Genomic DNA, 23,389 nt, shown 5'->3' with positions numbered 1-23,389 from the left:
ACCATAAGAGCTAGACTTTGAAGGAGTGCGTTTTTAGAAACATTTTTATTAAAAAAGGAATGCACTTGTACAACTGAAAATTCCCATAAGTTAGAAATGTTGTGTTGAGCTTGCACTAACTCCAGAAGACCCAAGACAGGGTGGAGAGGCAGTCTTCTGACCTTGGCCAGAAGCCCAGCATGACCTTTCAGACACAGTGAACTCCATTCAGCAGTCTCATTCCCACAGCTTTCCTCACTTGAACACCGGAAGAATAATTCTTCTCCAGGCTAAATAAAGTAGTAAGGGAGGAACTGGGCTAGCTGGAGGGTGGGGGAAGACTCAACACTGGGTAGAGATAGGATGGAGTCTTCTGTTACAATTGGTTCAGTCCTCAAGCTTGAGTCTTAACTTTTTTGCAGGCTGGCAGTGGTGTTTCTTCCTCCTCAACCTTGCGAGGCTTCTTCACTGTGTACACTACCCCACAGGCACTCTTCCTAGTTTCTGGAATATACAAGCAGAAGCTGCAGTACCTCAAGAAGAATGACACTAATGCATTTAATGCATCCTCATTTCAGGTGTCCATGCCCCAAAGCACAGTTCAACATGTTTAACAGCCAGCCAGTCAGCACACACAGCAGGTAAGCAACCTGCACGGGCAGGAGCTGGCGATAAGGTGCATTATGGAGTGAGGAAACTAAAGGGGGAAATCTGATGGTGGGTGTAAACTACAGCAAACATAAGGGAAAACTGAGATCTGCAGGAGTTGAGGGGATCCAGACACACAAAACCATAGGAAACCAGGCTTAATCAGTTCAATAGTCACAGAAGGAAACATTCTTGAAGCATTGTCAAAAACATTTGAGCAAAGCATACTGTTCTTAAAAAAAAAAAGTATTCACATACCCCACGATTCTTAAACAGACTATGCTGGCACAGCTATATTGGCAGAGGCTCCCCTATACATACCAAGTAAGTGGCTTTATGGTATTCAAGAATATTTTAATTTACAGAACCCTCAGCATTACAATAGAATACTACTGTGTGATGTTATCAAACTCCTCACATGTTTGCAAACAACCTAGTGAGCCCAATCCAATTTCATTACTACTCGTGGGAGGCTTCTTTGCAAAATTTGAGGTAGAAAATATTCCCTACAAATCCTCAGTTAGCAAAGAGGCTCTGCAAGAACCTTGCCAAAATATATTGACTTATTCTGGGCCAGTATTCCTTGGGGGACAGGGAAACGACATCTGCTATTTAATTTCACAGATAATATAGATGACAGTCTTGAGAAATTCCACATGAACTTGACAAAAATTCTTCCAATACACTGTCTCTATGTAGATGAGTAGCAGGCTGGAGGAGAACCCTGTTCACAGAAATGCCCTCTCCAAGAGATCAAAGCCACCTGCTGTGAATTACAGCAGGTTCAAAGACCCACCTCTACTGAAACAAGAGATGCAAACCAAATTCTACTGTGCATTTGAAACTTAGAGCAACTCAAGTTGTTGGGAAGGTGACTAGAAATCATATCTACCCAAGAAACTTTGACAGAGGCAGAAATTAAGAGCTAGATGTGACTGGTCAGTCACAAAGTTAAACTGCCATCAGAATAAATAAAAAACCCCAACATCAAGAAACACTAAAAACCAATAAATTAGCATGTGAAAGGGAGGGTAGACATGAAGAAATTGGTGCTGCAATGGAAAGCAACGGTCTAAACTGATTGCTAGAATGCAAATTGTGGCATCTCTTTGCTGCACTGACACCAGGACACAAAATACAACTGAAAACCTTTTGATTTCCAGTGCAGGGGGCCACACTCTGAATTTCCGCTTTCTTAATATTAAAAATGGGCAAGTAGAAGAGAGCTAATGTGAGCTGCCTCTGCCAAGAGCATAAGGAAGCAAATTTTGTTTCATCAAAACACTTCAAGCCTTTCTACACTATATGAAACATTTTTTTTCTAAGCAGCAAGCACTCAGGGTATTTGATTTTGCATCAGGTTTGAAGTGGTCCACACTGAAGAGCAAGTCAGAAATAGACCACATAAAGAAGCATCAGAAAGGGACATGGCAAAGGTTGCTGCTAAACTCATGCTGAAGAGGGTAAATGCACAACACATACATCCCAATTTTCTTGAAGTCAGTAACGTAGTTTCTGCTGATGTCACCGAGATCAGCATTCAGCCCTTTCTGAACCAGGGCACAGTTTCACTACAAAGCACAACTGGCAGATCTGTGTTTTGGCTAAACAGTTTATGACTCGTTAATGTAGTTAAGCGAGTACTCCAGTACAGACAGCACTGTCAGTTCAGCCACTGATTTGCTAACATAGCAACAAGGGAAAACAAACTACCCTTGCCACACAAGCTCCTCTTCATGCATTGGACAAGGGAGCTAAAACCCCAAGCTGACTTGCTCTATAAGGTTTTGGAGCTTTTGGAAAATACACATTAACACAAACTTAGTTTAACAAATGCATGTTACTTAAACAAGCTTGCGTGTGCTTTTCACTTACCTCCATGAAGTATGGTGGCTCTGCAGTTGGTAGACACAGCTGCCTTGGCTTCGCTTTCTGACAGGCCAAACAGCAAACCTCTGCCACCTTTGTTCAGGATCAAAAACGCACAGAAAGGAACAAACAGAACAGGGAAGTCTGTCTGCATGATATGTTTGCTAACTCTGCAAATAACTGGGAATTAGCAAAGCTGTAACTCAAAGTGACATTTTGCATAAGGTTACCCAGAGGCAGGAAATTGAGGCACCCAATTCTCCTGGCTGCAGTTCCCCAGCAGCCCTCCTGGAAAGCTCCTGGCAAAGTTGCTTTTTTTCCAGACAAGAAGCTGTACTTCTGAAAATAAATGTCTGTCAACACAGGAACATTTTTATACACATAATATAGCAGAAAAATTACCCCATTGAAAACTTTAGTTTTGGGGAAAGGGCACTGTTGAATACAAAAGCCTTATGCTGAAAAGTTCCCAGCCACCTTGAGCAAGGATGACACCAGATTAGGTATGTTAATTTGGGTTGAGCTTGACTGCTCTTTTAAGAAGGAAGGAAACATTGCGCATAAAATCCTTCCAGGCCGCAGGCCCTCCCACATGGTTCTCACGATTCAGAGCACACTCCTCCCCTTCAAGGGACAGTTCAAATATGCGCTTGTGGGGTGGGGAGCAGGGAATAGTAAAAATGCATCTGAATTCCAAAAAGAAGGGGACATAAGACACTCTTGGTTTCTAGAACACAACCAGTTATTTAACAGCACATAGGTAACTAAGGACTGGAAAACTCAGAAATTTTTCTTCCTTAATATAAATATGATTTTATAGCTGCTTCTGCCAAAGATGTGGCACCTTGGAGATCATAACTAATAATTTCTGATTTGGTTCACAGTTTCCATAGATTTTTGTGGGTTTTATTCATTTGTCCACTTACACCCAACACACTATCAATGCATATCACAACAAAACATATCTGTAGCTGAACAAAGACATTACTATTTACAGCGACTGCTCATGCCACCCCATGACCAAGACCTGTTGCACCTTCCACACCCACTTAGAGCTCTGATTCACTGGTCACCAACAAGCATCACTGTATAAAGTTCAAGGAGTGTAAAGGACAGAAGTATTCCAAAACCACTTTGAACTTTCACATGTTACTATTAACTGCTGTCTTTGACTTGGAAAAAGGATACAGATTAGCCACGTCGTAAGGACCTCGTAGTTCTAGAGGCTAAAACAAAACAAAGAAAGTTGGAAATGTGCATGCACCCTCTCACAGGCTGACAGGGTGCGAGCAGGCAGGACAGGGCTATCAGGAAAGCAAGGTTAAATGCTACATAATAGCAAGCTGCTGAAGATGCACTAGGAAACCAAGCAAACACTGCTATTTTGGAAAACAATGTCCCCATCTGGGAGAAAACTGTCATGGAAAATACCACAGCAGGAAAAAAACCCAAACCAAACAAAAAAAAAACAACAAACCCACCCAACCAGACCAAAAAAAAAAATAATCCCAAACTCCACAATACAATTCTTTGGTAAAACATTGATTAAAAAAAACTTACAAGATGGCAATCATATTTAAAATTACAATTTTTACATGTTTAATATATAACTAAAGCTGTATTTTCAGCCACAGATAAATCCTCAAATTGTTCTGACTTAAAAAAAAAATAAAAAAATCTGGGACTTACCCTTTCAGCTGCACTAGATATAACAATGTTCTGGAAAACAAAAGAGAATAAACGTTCATCTGTCAGACACCATCAAGAAATTGAAAAAAAAAAAAAATCAGCCAGCAGCAAAGACTTTATGAGTATTAGCTAAATTCAGACTCAGAGCCCCATTAAACATGAAAGTATCTGATGCTCTCAGATGAAGTGAACTCTAGCAGGGTGTGGATCTTAATTTGGGGAATAAAACCAGGTTATCTCCCTGTCCCCTACAGAGAAAAGGGCGCAGGGACAAGTCCTCCCTTGCAGTTACAAACCTCTCACAGACAGATGTGAGTTGAATAACCACTGTACCTTTTAGAGGGACAGGCTAAGCAGTAAAATGTCAGAGTAACGGCATTAAGCAAGCACCTATCGGCCTGTATCTCTCATAGTGGACTTTAAAGGGACCTTAAAGGTAAAGAAGAAATGCAGAGTTGCACACACTGTGTTAAGTACCACCCCCTTTATTTACACTAGCTAAAAGAGGCCCCCCACAAAGGACAACTCAGCCTGAGCTGTAATAGAAACAGACTTAGAAGAGGAGTCCAGGATCCCCCAGAAGCAGGTTACAGATAGTGCCTTTAGACAGTTTGGTGCTCCTAATTTTTCAGTTTACTCTGTGTTGTGGTGCAATTCAATCCTAACCTCAGCGTTCATGTTGGCCTTAATCAAACTCCCACTGTTTTGGGAAACCTGTCTGCAGCTAGGCACTAGCTGCCAATTCATGCCATACACTCACTTCCCTCAACACTGCACCCCTGTGAAAATCACCAGGCAGAGAGACATCCTTCTCCCTTCTCTCCCAAAAGCTTTCTGCAGAACAGGTACGTGACTGCTCAGGGGCTGGCAGATATCACAGCTCAGATGCCAGCACTCTTCTGAAATTAAACCTCCAAGGATGCTCACCCAGGGGGAGACTGTTTTGTACAGGTGAAAACTTTGCAGCAGCAAAAAATTCCTTGCACCTTTTATTATACTGAATAAAAGGCTTTGGGAATTCCTGCTTGAGTGGGTGGGAATGAGAATTGTACTGAGGCAGAAAAAAGACTTTCCCTCTCTGCTGTCAGTACCACCAACTCATCATACCACCTCCAGTTACAAGGTGGGGCTTTTGATCCCTTCACTGCACTGCTTTGCTTGTCCTGCCACCTCCCCAGCACAAAGAACAGGGCAGACACTGGAAGAAAGTGCTCTGTACACAGCTGGAACTCAACATGTAAAAGAACTATTTGCATGGAAATGACTGCGTGTTCATACTGTGCCCAAGGTTTCCTCATGTGCTGAGGAGGAAAGGATGGGACAGACAACTCTGCCTCAGCATAAGGAAAGCCAGAAGCAGAAGCAATACATACATCAAAGTGACTTAACAGCACACATCATGATGGAGCCTAGGACATTTCTTTATGCATAGTTCACCTTTAAAATGACTGCACTATGGATCCCAAGGGTCCTTTTGAGCTTCAGTGGTGCTGACTGCAAGAGTTTGCTGGGAAAATTCCAATCCCCTGCTCTGAGCTGTAGCAACCAACGCCTGTCTCCCAGGCTCAGAGAAGCTCCCAGAGCAGCTGTGCAAGCCATCTTGAACCAGTGCAGGATCATGGTTCACTGCTGTGCATTGGAGATATGCTCTGCCTGGATCAAAGGCAACTGGCTTCTAGTTAGGGGACGGGTAAGATGGGAGGAGAAGACAAGAGCAGGCAAGAAAAGCACTGCTAGCAAGCGAAGGAGAGGCAGGCAAAGGCAAATCCAAAGGAAGGGCTAAAGGGAAGAACTCAAAGGCAAAACATTATGTCCCCAGGTAAAGGAGACAGCAGCTGTTCAGTACACTGCTTCAGGCACAGTACCCACACTCAGTTACCAAAACATGGGAGGTGAGGGACTGTGGCTATGCATGCCTTCTGTCTGGCAAGGCAGGCAAGTCCCTCCCGCATTCCCTGCACATTTTAACATGTTTTAAGGACTCCGCTTAACACCAGCTGAGGACATCAGTACATTTCTAGAAGTTTCTCTGCCCTGCTACAACAGAGGAGGAACAGAAGGATCCAAAAGCTGCTACAAGTTCAGCAACTATAGATTACAGATGGCGAGAGCTGCGTGCCAGGTGCCAAGGCAAGCAGTCTACGAACCAGCCATCCCATGTCTTGTTAAAAAAAAGGCCTATACATAACTGATGAAGACAAACTGCCAGTGAGGGCTAATGACCATCTCTGCTGGCCCAACAGGTACTGGAGGCAAAAAATAAAGGCAAAAAATAAAAGACAAGCTAGCAGTGCTCTTCCAGTGTCTAACAACAACTTGTCATGCCCAGCTCCAGTTGATTTACCTTCTAGGCACAGATGATGCACTAGATTGACAGATGCAGAAAGAAAGGGCACTGTGCACAGACTGAGCACCCGAACGTCTCTCTCACTCTGTTTGTGATGCCAACTCAACTGGTGCTCTCCAAATCAACAGCAGCACACCCTTAACTGCACAGAGGAAAGAGAAGCACTGGCAAAAAGGAATCCCAAAGGAAAGGGGTTTTGTATGTATGTATCGCATCTCCAAGTCAGTATTTTGTGCAATTAACTCCCAGAGCTGGGCTTCTCAGGAAAGGCTGTGCAAATACTCACTTTCTTCTGTAGCACCAAAGGAATTAATCTGTTTGACCCACTCTGCTGTCCTATCAAACAGACTGCCATACCTGAGGGGAACTGAGGTAATGACAGATCTGCTTTTAATTGCCCTTCCAAGCTGTATATCCCACTACTGACTAGACTTGCAGGGTAGTGCCACTTTTGGCTTCTCTGGACTAGCTAAGTGTGGCAAAGGCTGTTTCCAATAAAGGTGGTGGGAGCTACAATCTCTTTAAACTTTGATATGTATTACGATATGCTTCCCTGTTAAAAAAAAACATGGCCTGAGAGGACCTAGCATGACAGGCAGCTTAGACTGATAGCCTGGGAGGAGGTAAGGTATGAAAGCAATGGATTACAGGCATCTCAGCTGCAAGCATTACTTCTTCCTTGGGTTTCAGTAGCAGGGAAGAATGCAGTTGATCTGACTGCAGTAAAGCCCTGGCTGATAGCCAGCTAGCTGTTAGGTCTGTTTTGTACACTGGGAATTTACTAACCATTTAACAAAACAACATTTCTACTTTTTTCTTATTATTTTCTATCCCCCATATTCAGGGTATACTATCAAAAAAGAGCTTTTGGTCAATCAGAAATATGAAATAGGGGATTTTAAAGAGATGCATGGGCTTCAGTTCTAATGCAAACCTTAGATCTCTGGCGCTTCGCCCCAGCCCCGCCTTTTGTTTTGGGTATTGCATATCATAACAACAGACAGATTGTTCTGAAAAAAGACCATAACAGCTTGACAACTTAAGAAGAAAGCATGCAGTGCTGCATGGCTGGAAGTATCTGGAGCTAGAATAATTGTGTCCTTGTATTAGTAGGCAAAGATTCAGTCACAGCTTCAGAAACTCCAGCGTCAAACTCATTTAAAATGGCTCAGTCTGTACAACTCCAGAAGAGTTTGAACTGAATTAATTAGCTTGCTTTCACTTTGAGAGCTTACCTTTCCTTTGCAGATCTGCATCAGGCTGATTGCATTTGAAATTGTGTATCTTCTCATTGTGGAGTCTTTGATGGCAGGTGCGTAAAGAAGTTCAAAGCAAATGCCTCGATCTATTGCCTTTGCATGAAAGAGAGTGATCAAAAATCAAAAGGAGAGAAGCATAACAATCTAACAACTGCTGTCTATTATTGATGTAGCTTGTTCTCAGTTTAACTGTGTTATATATGAAAAAATTAAGGTGGAATTGTTCCAGCAAGAGCACAGCATAGCATGAAAGTGGCGGGGCGGAAGGTTTCACTGGACACCAGATATGTGTACTTCTTTCTTGGGATGACAGATAAACGAGGTTTAACAAACAAAGAAATACCAGCCACTTATTAGTTATAATTGGCTTTCCACTATCACAGAGTTGAGAAAACAGGTAACCACTGCTGGTCAGAAACAAGTCTTGAAATTTTGAGCACTCTCCTCCTCTAGCCCCACAGCCTGCTGTAAGGAAGACCACTGCTTCCCACAGTGCCCACACTTCGCAGATGAGGAATTTGTCCGTGCATAAAAGCAGCAATGAGGACCCTTCTCTCCTGTCTCACAGCATACTCTGGTATTTGTGACAATGTTAAACAACAGTGAGTCACAGGAGAGGTTCCAAATAGTAATACCGATTATATTTTCAGCTGCTTTAAAATCCTTTTCTATCTGAGTACCTCACCAAAAGCCTAGTATTCTTGTTTTTGCAAACACACAGCGAAAGGTTAGGCATCTTGCTACAGGACACAGTGAGTTAGCAATAAAGACACAATTCAAAGCTAGGAGTTCTTTGTTCCACGTCCTATACTACATTTGCCCAAAATGTTACTCTGTGTTTTATACTCATATTACTAAAAAATGCTGCAATGTTAATACTGTAAGAGAGTCCAGTAACTGAATGCGGATGGAATTAAACCAGCTCCCATCTATGCATAACCTCTGCGTGCAAGCACAACAGAAGCTATGTATACATCAAAAGTTTTACACAGAACTGGTCCAACATCTGCAGACAAGAAGAGAAGCCTGAATTTATCAAAACCAAAACAGGTGATGGCAAGACACCAATTTCCAGTCAAGCAGATTTTTAACCTCATCCCCACCACTTCAGCTGCTTGCCAATCTGTCTGGCTGGCATCACAACCACCAAAACTGACTGCCCCAGGATGCACAAAACCAGTCTGACAGACAGACTGCCTTGAAGCTGTAAGTATGGAAGCTGAGGAGTAGCTTGTAAGGAAAATGCCTCCAAACACAGGGCTCCAAGAGCCACCCAGCTCCTCACCTGGGTCAGCTGCTGGAATTTGAGGCAGCTAGGGTACTTGAAGACAACATTTCATACAAAATTGTTATTCCAAGTGGAATGTTGAAATTCCCAGCCTATAGTAAATTCCAAAGTATTACTACTGTTCCCTTTCAGGATTAATTCTAGTTAATTTTTAATTTTTATTCTAGGTCAAACTTTCTGTAGAAGAGGAAGTAGGATTTCTAGCCAATTCCAAATTTAAATTTTTAAGCACTAAGGACTACATCAGCCAAGAATGCCCATATGGAATGAACCTTGACATATACTCAGAGGAAAAAACTACTTCACCTTAGAGCATGTTCAGATTAAGCTTTCTGGCAAACAACCAACAGCAGGCAGAATTGTATTAACAAAACATTTCATCCATGCTGATAGTCATCTTGTGTCCCACAGCAGATATTTAGCAATTCCACATTTGGTTCATTTGCCAAGACATTCCTTTGTCTAAGTATGGATTCAATACAGTTGTCCTCCAAATAACTGGCACAACACCCTTGTACCAAATTAACACTGTCATTCACATTCTCCTGTCTTTTAAATCACGGGGCTGTTTATCTATTCTGACACAGCTGTACCACTTATGGTTTGGGAAGCAGCTTAGTCAGCAATCACACCACATCTCACTGCTTAGCATAGTAGCGGCCTTAAGGCTCTGTTTCCATTCCTTGGGAACACCACTTCTGCCTTCTTAAGTGGGGGACAGGAAGGAGAAAAAGAAAGAACATACATCACTGTGTATTAAATGCTGCAGTGGAGGCCTTGAAGTGAAGGACATCTGAAACAACGCTACACATTATGCAAGAAAATAAAAGAACCACTTGGATGGGAACGGTGGGAGGGAAATGGTAGGGAATTCAACTCAGACTGACATTAAATACAGAATTTAACAGCAAGAAAACAATTTAGATGTAAATTTACCATATTCACAGGGGGCCTTCGGAAGTAGAATGGCAGCTTTTCTGTTACGTTTATGCATACCAGATCCACATCCAGAGTTGTGCAAGCAATCTACAGCAAAGAAATAGGAACAGATTATTAGATATGCCAAAAAATGCATAACCAACTTTAGGTGCACTAATATTCTCCTTCATTTCTTAATGTGACAAACGTCTCTGCAGGGTGAGTTCAGTTTTAAAATGAAGAGGTACTATGCCTTGCAGGTATGCCAGTAAAACAGCAGGGCTACAGGTACACAGCTTGAGCATTTCAGGCTTACAACCCAAGCCTTCTCTCACTTACAGAACTACTTTTCCAATAAAATAATGACCAACCCAAAGGCAAGACTTACTGCTTTGTTTTTACCTGACATAGCACATGCACAAGCAATGGCAGCTTTTGGCAAAAGAACTCACAGCTAATGAAGGACCCCTGTTTACAAAGGGATCAGCCCAGGAACTACCTCTTACCCCATCACTCTCTAATTCCAGTGTAGCAACTGTTTTCACAATTAATTATTTTTACCAGAAGCAACTGAGAAAAGACTGAAAGAAAGGCAGAATGTTAGACAGTGACTGGTGGTGCCACATGCCCAGTACTGGGAGCCAATCCACAGGGCCTCACTTTCCTGGCTGGGTGGGGAATGTGCAGCCCTTCCTGAAAGCCACATCTCTGAAAGAGGCTGAAGATGGCACCGAAGGTTATAGTTTAAAAGCTTAGCTTTGAACTCACACCACAATTTACAGCCTGTATTAAAAGATGGAAGGAATGAACAAAGGGTGGAGAATCTCCACACTGACATACAGAGAAAAATCAAGTGCACGCAAAAGGGAGCCCTTGATTTACATATAATCTCATGAACACAAGATATGTAGGAATTATGCATGCCTACCCCGTAAAGATGATTGCACAGGGCCAGATTAATGTCTGTAAGCAGCATTGTAACAAAGAAGATAAAACAGGCTGAAGAAGTTGAAATGGAATTTTCTACGTGTAAGGGAACTCTCTGCATTCAGAAACATGCCAGCAACTGCTCCAAATACACCTGGGCCAGGTACCAACCATTCATCCCTCCTTACACCAGCATGAAAGCTGGGGTTGCGAGGAGTCCCAGGGCTGGGCTTGCTCTAACGCAGGGCAGGCTATTGCTTTGCAAACTAGTCTTCTAGCAGTTTGTTCACATGAAATTTGGATGGAGATAAGAGCAGAGGCCCAGCTTTAGGAATGTTTCTTAGCTGCTGATAGCACTCCTTCCTAGGCAGGAGGGCCACAGCCCACATGCAGGCAATTCAAAGATCCAGCAAACCACAAAGTTTTTGATGTTAAAATGTCTCTACCAGGCCATTCAGACTAAACTTTATCTTAAGGCCCTACCTTTACCAACTCTGTTAGGCAGGACACAGAATCTGTTGCATTGAATTAGACGTGCACGTGTAAGTTTAGCCCTACTACAGCCAGCTTTACTCCTTTTCTTATGTGGAGTACAAACCACCATCTAGACAGAGGTGATTTATGGGAACATGCAGAGCAAATAGCTCTGAATTGTATCCTAGAAGAGATGGCAGTGAGGCCACTGGAAATTCAGGAAGAGAGAAAGCTGAAAATGAAGGAAAGCAAGAATACACATCAGAAACATGCAAGTTGCCCTATGTGATGAGAAAACAAGCCTTCCTAATCAGATCCAGAAACACTGGAAAATACTTTTCCATTTTGCAAATTAAGCACAGTGGGAAAGTGAGTGACCCAAATCCCAGGATATCTACAGGATTCCAGTGACAAGAACATTTCAGAAAACACCACCAAGGAAAACAAAATTAAGAGTCATACTTCCCCATAAGGAGGAAGTCCATGGAAAGTTGGAGAGGAGATTTCTCCAAATACTCCAATGTTCAGCCTAGCTTTGGCTCCTGGACAAGTCACACACGCAGGCAAGTTAAGGTTACCCTGCCTGCTGAAAGGATCTGAAGTGCAAAAACTTCATACAGAAAGTGATATGCAGCAGTTGCACAGCCCAGTGCCTGCCTGGCTTCACTGCAGGCAAGAGCCCCATCTGCTGGGAAAATCCAGACAGCCAGAAATAAATACGTTCGCCACTGTTTGGGTGGCCTGAAGAAATATTTGGCAAACATTTTAGGAATAAACATTAAAATTTTGCTTTGCACTACATCCTCAGACTTATATAAGAAAGTTTAGACACTGGTTATCTGATAATTGCTTACAAACAGCAGGCAGAACCAACTAATATCATTAAAGCAGTCAGAAATCTTAAGCAGCAAAATTTTTGAAAAGCAACAGGCACAGACCTTATCACTAGCATGGAGTAGGCACTCCTATTGCAGCCCAAAACAATCCTCTTGAGAGACTTAAAGAAGGAGCATGTTCTACAATTATCTTGGCAAACACAGCTTCCTCATACCCCTGACAATATAAATTTGGAGAATTTGAGTACATCTTTCAGTACATATCACTGCCACGCTGGGTCACAGAAAAGCTTCCCTGACTCGTGACAAGAGGGCACAGACTGGTTTTGGGCCATGCTAAAATTAGAGCACATGTCCGTTGGTCATGTATTTCTTTTACAAAAACATGAAAAATCCTGTTCTATGGAGAATAATCCAAATACCAAATTGTTGGTGAGAAAGATGATGCTCTCAAGATAATGTTGAGTTACCAACAGCCAATTTTAAAATATAAAAGTTAATTTGTGATTCAAGACCCACAGTGAAAGATCCACGAGTTGCATGAGCCAGAGGTACACGCTGAACCCCCACGCATAATGTCACTTGCACCAGACTCCCTGTTCATACCTCCACAAAATTGACACAGCTCTCCAAAGAGAGTTAGAAAACCTAAAATCTTTAAACAAAAGACAAACACACAAATCTGCCTTGAATGTGAACACGTAAAGATGAAGCCTTTCACCTCATGCAGTTTGCAAGAAACATGCTTGGGTTCCCTCCCCATCTCGAAGTGCTGCCAGCATGGAAGCAAGGAAGATGGTCTCATCAACAATCCTGCTTTCTTCCTAACACACTGACCACCACGTGCAAGAGTGTCTGCTTAAACAGTCGCTATCCGCATTGGCCTGCTCAGAGCACAGCCATCTTCTTTGTGCCAGCACAACTATCCACGTGGCTGAATGCTGAATCAGAGCGGGAAAATGGATCTGCCTGCAGAGTAACTTGGCACTAACTCTAGTTACTCTTCAGCCAAAAGCATGTTCCTCAAATCAAACTGCCATGCAGCTAAGCAAGCAGCTTCACCAGCAGAGCGGACACAAACCTAGAGAAATAAGTGGCTGTTTATGCCAGCTTAAATACTGCTGCAGCTGGATGTCCAACTGCAGCAAAACTCACAATATGGCTAGAAATAAAAAAATATGGACCTTAAATGAGAGAGTGCCCTGTGCTGGTTTTGGCTGGGACAAAGTTAATTTTCTTCATAGTAGCTAATATGGGGCTATGTGTTGGTAATCCAGGGATGTTTTCATTACTGTTGAGCAGTGCTTACACAGAGCAAGGCCTTTTCTGCTTCTCACCCCACCCCACCAGCGAGGAGGCTGAGGGGGGCACAAAGAGTTGGGAGGGGACACAACTGGGACAGCTGACCCCAACTGACCAGAGGAATATTCCAGACCATATGACACCATGCTCAACAATATAAAGCTTGAAGAAGGAGGAAGGGGCAGACATTTGGAGTGATGGTGTTTGTCTTCCCAAGTAACTGTTACGCACGATGGAGCCCTGCTGTTCTGGAGATGGTTGAACACCTGCCTGCCCATGGGAAGCAGTGAATGAATTCCTGGGTTTGCTTTGCTTGCGTGTGTGGCCTTTGCTTTGCCTATTAAACTGTCTTTATCTCAACCCACGAGTTTTCTCACTCTCACTCTTGTGATTCTCTCCCCCATTCCACTGCGTGAAGTGAGCGAGCAGCTGTATGGGGCTGAGCTGCCGGCTGGGGTTAAACCACTACAAGCCCTTTCCCCCTGAAACAACACAGCATGCTCCTGCTGATTACCTGGCTTCAGGTGCTTGTTTAAACACATGATAAATCAACTGAGCTCACTTGAGAGGTGAGATTTTACATTGTTGCCAGAGTCCAAAAGAAAGAGGTGGAGAGTGGCCCTCAAAAGTATTTTACAACTGTTTGCCTCTCTTCCACCCCCAAGAGTCCTAAAATCTTGCAAGGGAAATAAAATCAGTCAGAAATGAGTTTCATTAAGCTGTAACTGTTATAATTAATGCTTGAATTCTTCTTCTGAAAGATTCTTTAAAGTTCACCTTGTTCTACAGCCTCTTGATTTGTACTTGGACAAGTTTTCAAAAAAGGAGGGGAAATAATTTAGAAAAACAAAACAGAAGAATATCATTTTAATGTGTCAAAACAGGTACTCAGCAGTACTAGAAAGTAGCTTTAACCTATTTAAAAAAAAATAAAATAGACTCAGCTTTATACCAACAAGCTCTCTTTGAAAGTAAATTCTGGCACTCCTCCGAAGAGATTCACATTTGCTTTTGGAATCCCTGTGCCTTCTTCACACTGCTTTAAACTGCACACCTGCTTGCTGCCTGCCAAGGCTAACAGAGACAGGATGCTGCCACCTACTCTCCCCGTTCAGAGTTAATGTTATTATTTATGAGCTTGCAACAGCTCAGCCATCACAATTTTGGGTTTTGCAAGAAAAACATTCTGACAAAAAGATAACTTACTTCCAGATGTTCCACTCGATCAGACCACTCACATCAGCTGTTACCAAGTATTTGAGAATAATTTAATTAAAAATATGAGAGAGACAGAGATAATGAACACCTATCACCCAGCAAGCCAAGCTGATATCATTCTGCCTCAGGTGGTGTTTTAAAACTAGGAATTTTTCTGGTAGGAAGGGTCTTTTCAAGATATAGCAGCTATGGATAAAAGTTGGAAGACAAAATGATGCTTGGTGCTGTTAGTAACGGCTGAAGAATTACTGTACACCACTGGACTTAGGTGTCACCTCTAAATAGTAATGTCTTCTTCAGTCAAACACCAGAAATGGACCAAACCAGTTCATGGTAGAACACACTTGCAACACCTTGTTTTTCTAAAATCACAGAAGTGACAGAGTATTGGGGGGTTTGTTCAAAATATTTGCATTTCTATTAACATAAACCAATGTGAGAAACAACAGCGTTGGGCTAAGGTCACCAATTAGTTCTAGCTAAGGTTTTGAAAATTATTCACACCCACTATTTTCTCTCACTAGCACACTTGGAGGGCTACCACTGCTACAAATATCAGCATCTGTTCAGTAACACTGATACAGCAACACCTTCACAGACTCACAAATTTTGTGGAGGCAGTTTTCAGTTGCAAGTTTGCTCTGAACAGCCAGGATAAAATCTGAGTGAGAAAACGACTGTCTGCCCTTCAAGTATTTCCCCTGAGGCTGCTCTACTTCTGTAGGCCTCAATGGTTTTCCTGGCAGGCAAAGTAACAAACATATCATGAAGTCACAGAAGTGAAGCTTCTCTCACTCAACCTGAGCATCAAAAACACTCAAAACTAAACAAACCCAGAAATCTCAGTCTGGCAATGGAGCAAGGGCCGTTATGTTTAATCAGGCATGTTTACTTTTGAAAATTGTATCTGTTCATAAGATGCTATGTCAACTGGAACTAGCTCTGTCTCATAAGCTCATGCTCCTCTTTTGATTTAAAATAAAGAAATGAAAGGAAAAATGAAAGAAAAAGAGATCAGCTATTCATTTGGATGAACTTCCAAGAGAAGATCTAAGACTAAAAGGAAGAAGATAATTCTCAGAACCATGTTAGTTCCACTTTAAAATCCTCCCACTTTCCCTGGCATTTCAGGGACCAGGAACAATTAGTGCTAACAGAAGAGAGCAAATGTGTTTTGGGGAAGCTGTCAGTCTGAGAAGTTAAAGTTCAAGACAGAAGTTTTCTACATGCTGACAGTATGTATATATTAGAAAAAAAGAAGGATGTTTTCTGTCCCAACTAGAGAGGAGTACTCAGTAGAGTGCAAGACACACAAAGGAAACCACAGCACAGGGGCATACAAGTCCATTTGTGAGGTAGATGCTTCAGACTTTAAGCAGCCACCTCAAGGCCTTGCAGCCTCCTGCAATCTCCCCCAACGTTCTCAGTCCATCAACTGACCAGGCAGCCTATGTTGCTTAATTAGCCCCATGACATGCAGGCCTGTATAAAATGGGAAATAAAATCAAAACACAGCATGTATTTAGACTAGCCCAAGGCACTAAAAGTTATTGAATGAGCATTACTGATCAGATGATTGTACTTACATGGAACAGTTTCTCAGTCTTCGGAAATACTGCTATGATGTCATATAACCTTATATTCGCAGATGTTGATCTCTACAAAAGGAGGAAACAATTACTACATTGAATTCTGGCAGAGGCCAAAGCTACGCATAATGATTACAACCAAAATAACGAGAAGAAAACCCCTTTTTCACTTTAAAGTACTAAAAGCCAATAATCATCCAATTACATAGCAGGTCTCTGCTGCGAGCCATCCTGTGAAGTCATTAATTCTCATTTTGAGGCTTGTCCCACCCTCCTAGTAAGGCACTTACACCTCTTCCTTCGATCACATAGCACTAAAACATAAAACAGACACAGGGCTTGCTCATAGTCTTCTAGTTTATGCACAGAAGTCCAGAAATCAAAGAACGGAACCGAGGACCAGAACTGTTGTCCCATATTGACAAACGATCAACAGAATCCATATGCAGTCTTGTAAGTCTGCATCTCTTCACAATCACGTTATTTGCTGAAGATGCAAGCTGAGAAATCACTGTTGAGTGTCCTGTAAAATCCATTAAGTTCTCCCTATACAATTCCCAAAGTTTCATTCATTGAGAAAAAGAAATAAAAATTGGAAAATTAATATACTAAATATACTTACCAAGAGATTGCAGTGGGAAGGATCAGAAACAACAAGTGTTAGCCGAGTTAACACTTTAATTCTTTTAGATGTCCCCTACAAAACCCAAATAATACAAAAGAGTTAAAAAACTCCAAAGCAAAGATTTGTGGCAACTTTAACTCTGTCCACTATAAAAAGAAAATAGTGCCTTGTTTGTATTCTTGCCTATACTAATTTTCTAAACGCTGTAGCTACACTTCCCTATTTTATATTGATCTGTTTGATATTGTATCCGCCCTTTACAAAGAACGACTTACTGTGTTTCTCTGAGGAAGGATCAATAGAAAGGAAAAATAAAGAAATAAAGAAAAGTAAAATCTTGCAGAAAAAATGAGCATGTTTTAATACTGCTATGGATCCCCAGGCAGGCCACAACTGCAAGCAAAAGCAGTTCCTGAATTAACAAATATCAGTGATTTGAAATACAGACTTGGTTCATTATATCTGAATCTCGCTCCATCAAAACCAGAAAATTATTTCCAAAACTCAAATTTCAAGAATTATACTGTAATTATCCAACTACAAGAAGATTCAAAATTCACACAAAGCAGTTTCTTTAATAATTTTTAAAATAACGAATTGAGCCCACTCTAACGTGAGTATATCGGTCTTCCAATGCTGGGAGTTTGTCCATTGCTTGATTGTTAAAATTTCTCTTTTTTGATTAACATGTAATACACAAAATCACATATACCAATACACCAAGGTAAAAAACGTAACTCAGAGTAACAATACATAGAATGAAATTGGACATACTTGTACAATAGGCAAAGATGGAAACAACTCCAAAGGAGATACTGGCTTGACGATTTCCTTAAAAGAGAACAAAACAAAGTTATTAAAAATGTCATGGGTTAAATTTAAATTAAATACAATATAAACAAAAGCTATGTTCCAATCCTAAAAAAGAAATTTGCCATGCTAACAAAACTATATCCCAGGGACAATACATGGACTGTATTAAAAGTTAACTCCAGGGCAATTATACTGAATTATAAAATGGGAGTTCCGTTACAAATGCAGACATCTGTACTTGAATCTAGACGCGCATTCTGCAGATAAAGCTATTAGGGAACATGTAATAAGTCATGTAAGTTTACAAGACAAAACACACTAGGAACAAACAACTCCAACAAAAATTACCTGTTTCTTTTCTTTAAAATCGATAACATGATTAAGAGCAACTGCAGAATATCCCACTGAAAAAGCAAACACACAGTAAGAATATTTTGTCGGTAAACTAATGGATACAAATCCAAACAGAAACCTGTTAAACACTCATCACTTAAACGTCTCAAAATTAATAATCACATGCATATTTACCTTTCACATTAATTTTTTTCTGAAGATAAATTCATCTCAAAGTGGCTTAAAATAAAAAAAAATAATCTGTTTGCCTTCCAATACACCCCAGCCCTGGCAACACTTACTTGATGGAAGAGCTTTATGAACATGAATACTTGGGGTTGGGGTCCCCAAAGATTTTGCCCTAGTTTGGTCCTGTTGACAACTTTCTTTGGGGAAAATGGTTAAGGACATTCAGGATAGTTGTTAAAACTGCAGACAACGCAGAGCCAGGAGAGATAGAGCTACAGGAGAAGGCAAGGTGAGCATTCAAAATGATGCTGCCAAAACTGATGGAAAGGTCTCGTTCGGGAGGGACCAGAGGAAGATGATACACTTGCCAAAGACAAATCACCCCCCCGAACACTGGACGGGCAGCACCTGCCTGTACAACAGTTCTGCAGAAGAAAGATTTAGGCCCTAAGAAACTGCAGGTGGAAAAACAGGCCCACGCTGGGAAAAAAACAACTGTTACACTGGGATAGACAGGCAGAGACAGAGCCCGCAAGACACAACACCAGCTTTCCTTGCTCCTCAGCACTGGGAAGACCTCAGTCCCGGTCACTTCACTTGCCGAAGACCGCAAGCTGAGCGGGGAGAGTGGAGAGGAGCGAGGGGAACCGCGACCCGCCACGGAGGCAGATAGCGGGGTTTAGCCTACAGGGAGCGAAAAATCGGCCTAGAGACTCACGCTGCGCCCACGCCAGCCTGGCGGAGCTGCCGCCCGCGTCCCGCTGCCCTCCTGTCCGGGCCCAGCCCTCCCCAGCTCAGGCCCACCGGCTCGGCTCGGCTCCGCACCGCACCGCGCCCCGGCCCCGCCGCCCACCCGGGCCTCGGGCCGGCCCCGCTGCTCTCCCCGCTCCCGCCGCGCCCGCGGCACTGACTCACAGTGCGCTGCGGCCTCCAGCAGGCTCTGCAGGGACTTCTTGTCCGGCCCCTGCGGCAGGTTCAGGTCGGCGAAGCCGGCCATGCTGCGCGGAGCGGCGGGGCGGAGCGGGGCGGGCCGCAGCCGGGCACGGCACCCGGCACCGCCCCCCGGCGGCCCGCGGCAGCCTGGGGCTTGTAGTCCCCTCCCGTCCGGGCAGGGCGGGTGTCGGCCTGGCGGTACTCGCCAGCTGCGTTTACAAAACGGCAGCAGCAAAGGAAGAGCGTGTTTCACATCATCGCGGGTACTCTTCGGCCGGGGGTGCCCCACCAGAGCGATGAGACACGGGAAAGCCTGTGTGGTGAATTTCTCAGATCTGAGGCGGGGCTCTGAGGGAGAGCAAACCCGGCTCTGAGGAAGGTTGGATCCGGCTCTGGGGAAGGTCTGACCCGGCTCTGAAGGAGAGCAAACCCGGCTCTGAGGAAGGTCGGACCCGGCTCTGGGGAAGGTCTGACCCGGCTGTGAAGGAGAGCAAACCCGGCTCTTCGCCAGTCTGCGCTGCCGAAGCAGAACAGGCCGCGGCACACCGCTCTCCTCAGAGCCCGGTCTTGTACCCACCAGGTGGAGCAGTAACCTTGCTCGACTGAAGTATTTCCAGTTACACTAGTTGAGCTCTATCTGAACACTGTCAGTTAAAAAAAAAAGGAATTATTCTCTTTCCTATGTTAGCTAAAAAAAAGTGAAATAAAGCCCCAAGCTGCCATGTCAAGAGATATCCCCTAATACGCAAAAGGACTGAGGAATTGTAATAGACCAATAACCAAATACACATTCACTGTGTAGCACTGTTATAAAAAGCACAAATATTGTTCCACCATTGATAAATAGCACAGAATATGTAAAATACAGGTGGTGATTACCGCTAGGGTTTTTTTGTCTGGGGACTTGCAGCAGCCACTGAAGACAATCCAACTTCAGGTGGCACTCCAGGGCCTCAGCCAGGCTGGGAGTCCTCAGCTTTCTCTTTCTTCAAGCTGGGCTAAATGTTCATGAAGGGAAGTCCGTGGCGAATCTGGAGCTCTGAACTCTTAATGAGGCAAAAATGCTTCTAACCAAGGCCAAGGCGTTGATGCTGCCAACTGCTGGCACATCCCTGGTTACGGGGTCTGTCCTGGGTGCAGCTTGTGCCAGCTGTGCCTGGGGCGGACTTGTGGCTCCTTCCTACCGAAGAGATCGCACAGTTTACAATGGATGACTGAGAAAAGACAGTGCCTTCTTGGCATGTTCCTGGCCTTGCTGTCTAATGAATTACATAGACCTGGGGCGGTGGTGGCAGAGAAGCTACTTGTGAGCTGCAGAGACCGGACTAGGAGCTCAGTGCAGCTTTGAGGGTCAGTAGAGAGCAAACAGTCTGCTGCATCTCCATGACAGGGAAAAGACACATCGCTCTGAAAGGGGGAAAAAAAAAAGGCTGGTAAATGTCTTTGTTCTTGCCACATCTATGGCAGCATTTTGATCTTGACAACATTGGGTCAGGATACTTCAGTAAAGGAGCTCTGTTTTGGCCTATCTGTGCCTGTAAGGTGCTCGCCTATTACATTAGATCGGCCAGTACTGCTTCTCTGCCAGACATTCAAACAAGCTGCATAGCCTGAATGGTATTGTCAAGGCTTTTCTTTGATATGTGTGAAAATGGAAGAGCTCAAGGTATTATTCCAGGTTTTCTTGGACTGACTGCATGATGGAACTTGATTTAATTTGTCTAAATGAATGTACGAAGCAACCCATAAACATATATCAATTACTTTTGAATGGCCCTACTGCAGCAGTATTCAGAGACATCAAACAGGATTAAGCAGCTTTTGTGTCTAGCAATACACAAGCAAAACAAATCTTTCCTCGAGGCACTTAAAATGGAGAACATTTAAACAGATCTTTGTGCAAAAGATCTGCAGAACCCCATTGCTGTAACGGTGTAAGAATCTGTATGAAGCACTTTTAGCATCAGGTAGCATGACTCATACTCAGACCAGTGTACGACCTTATTTCCTACATTAATTACTCAGATCTTACTATCTTTGTTTAGGCCAGCCCCAGTGATCTACTTAAAACACCTTTGCGGTCCTCACTGTTAAGCCACAGGCTTCTAACATGCTTTGCTTCATCAGTGTCCTGAAGTCCTTCTGGTGGAGCCAGATCTCCTACCTCCAGGTGTTTTCTTTCTCGATAAACTTAGATCTCAAGGCAGTTCTTTCAGTAAATTTTTATGCAGAAACCCTAACAATTCTTCTAATATTTTTTTCAATGGGCAGCCCATGGTAGCAACTGTCAGATTTTTTTGCTTTAGTTCTGCATTTAACACTTTTAGGGAGCTAAGATATTGTTTGGTACTATCTCAGCAACTCAGTAACATGAATGTCACAGTCACTTTTATCATAACCTCAATAACCTCCTTTGTAAAGGTGCAGATTGAATTTTCAGGGATGGGAGCTCTGTTTTTCTGAGCGATACAGAATTTTTAGCATAAATTTCATCTTAATTGTTTGTTTTCTTTTCAGATGACAGCTTGCTGTTGTTAGTATTTGCTGGTTCCAAAAAGGAAAGACATCATTTCACATTTAAGTTGCACAGATGCGAGTATTTATTTTGACAATAATAAGAAATGCCAAAGATGAGAACCGTTACCTCTCTGTTTTACTGCCACAGAGTGGTGATGATTTATTTTCATAAAGACAAGAAAAGGCAGAAAAGAAAACTGCAGCTGCAACATCTTTGCTAGAAGTTGGACAAGAGTGTTATTTGCTAAACTGTACATGCTGGGAATAAAAATCGAGGTTTCAGTAATATTTGTCCATGGAATTCTAACCAGTCTCTGATAAAATATTCTAAACATTTTGACAACATATTTCCCTAAGACAGAAGAAACCTATACCTATACTTTATTTATTGTTCCCCAAAGCAGGTCCTCACCAGTCTTATATTGGTTTCCAAGAAAAGAAGATGAAAACAAAAGGAAAGGAAAAAAAAATTACAACAGACAAATGAAAACAACAGTTTATGAAGATAGACTGGCTCGAGCAGGGAAGGACAAAAAAGGGGATGATAAGAAAGGAGAAAGAGCAAGAAAAATTTCTTCTCTGTTTATTTATTACATTGCGTACTTCTGTTGTGTTACCTACCTGCCATGTATCCAAAACTGAATTGTTTAACAAGAGGAATTTAGCAGCACCTTTAAGCTTTTATGCTAAGATGAGCACGGCTGTTGTTTTCTATAGGTGGCTGTGTGGGGAAAAGAGTTACCATGCCTGGCTGTCAACACTTTCTCCTCCACTGGTGAAGTTCTTGTGCTGCATTCCTTGACCCGTTTCACTCAGGGTGCTCCAAGTTAGCAAAGATCTGCTGTGTCAACAGACTCTGAAAGCATTAAGTCCTCTGGAGAGGGATGAAGGATCCAGGACGTAGTGCAATTTCTTTCAACACAAACACTTTGATAGATACAGTCTGGCGTCACTAAATCAACATGTGCTGGGGAAATTGTATCTCCTTTGCTAGCCCTGATGATGTCTATCTTACCTTACCTAACACAGGGGCAAAGAATTGATGCCAATACCCACTGTTATATTATACACTTAGTATGAAACACAAATGCAGAAGAACTTATGTGATTAACACTGTTTCTGGAGGAGGGGGAAAAAAATCAAAGAAAGTTGTTAATTATTTTTGGAGAGAACAGAAAATAAAAGAAAAATGTTCCCTTGCCTTTTTTTTTTTTTTAATCTGGAACATTTCTATATAACAAAAATGAAATATCAAATATGAGATTTGCAAATAAAGTACATTATCAGGTGTGAACAAAATAATTTAACTTCAATAAGTGCATGAAGAATGAGGGACGAGGGCCTTAGCACAGATTTGGAGGTATGCAGAAATACGAAGAGGCTTTTATACATAGAGAACCTAAATTACTCAAAGGACAGGCTGTTACTAAGCTCAGCCAGAAAACTGATTTGATGGTATTTATTGAAGGCTAATGGCAGGTGAAAAGGTAATATTGGGGGGGGGACGACAAGGGGAGAACAATTGTCAGCTTGTCATTCTTGACACCCAATCAGCCATTTATTTCATTTCTGTATGCTGTCTGAAACAGCATGTTAGAGCTTGTAAATAGGGTCACTGAAGACAAAAGCAGGGTGT

At 42.6% G+C, this 23,389-nt stretch overlaps 1 protein-coding gene across 1 annotated transcript; it reads right to left on the bottom strand.

Annotated features, from left to right (window-relative positions):
• Window positions 1–26: 26 nt before the first annotated feature.
• Window positions 27–19,326, bottom strand: RPP30 (ribonuclease P/MRP subunit p30). Its single transcript, XM_049809623.1, has 11 exons — window positions 19,219–19,326; window positions 18,130–18,185; window positions 17,743–17,799; window positions 16,966–17,040; window positions 16,341–16,412; window positions 10,016–10,105; window positions 7,768–7,884; window positions 4,186–4,215; window positions 3,685–3,722; window positions 2,503–2,582; window positions 27–483 (listed from the first exon to the last, which is right to left on the bottom strand). Exons 1-11 carry the CDS (start codon window positions 19,298–19,300, stop codon window positions 374–376), a joined length of 807 nt encoding a protein of 268 aa, XP_049665580.1. The 5' UTR covers window positions 19,301–19,326; the 3' UTR covers window positions 27–373.
• Window positions 19,327–23,389: the final 4,063 nt, after the last annotated feature.

This window comes from Accipiter gentilis, chromosome 9, assembly GCF_929443795.1.
Source record: "Accipiter gentilis chromosome 9, bAccGen1.1, whole genome shotgun sequence".
In the NCBI taxonomy this organism is placed as follows: Eukaryota; Metazoa; Chordata; class Aves; order Accipitriformes; family Accipitridae; genus Astur; species Astur gentilis.
Note: the sequence above shows the minus strand (reverse complement) of the source record. Positions and strands in the feature narration are given on the sequence as shown.

What these genes read in the sequence shown, in the direction of transcription:
- RPP30 (XM_049809623.1), bottom strand. Translation starts at nt 19,300, where the DNA reads ATGGCCGGCTTCGCCGACCTGAACCTGCCGCAGGGGCCGGACAAGAAG. An exon ending in CATCTTTGCCTATTGTACAA is followed by an intron (nt 17,041 to 17,742) that starts GTATGTCCAATT and finishes TGGGTTTTGTAG; the next exon opens with GGGACATCTAAAAGAATTAA. An exon ending in AGACTGAGAAACTGTTCCAT is followed by an intron (nt 10,106 to 16,340) that starts GTAAGTACAATC and finishes TCTTTGCTGTAG; the next exon opens with ATTGCTTGCACAACTCTGGA.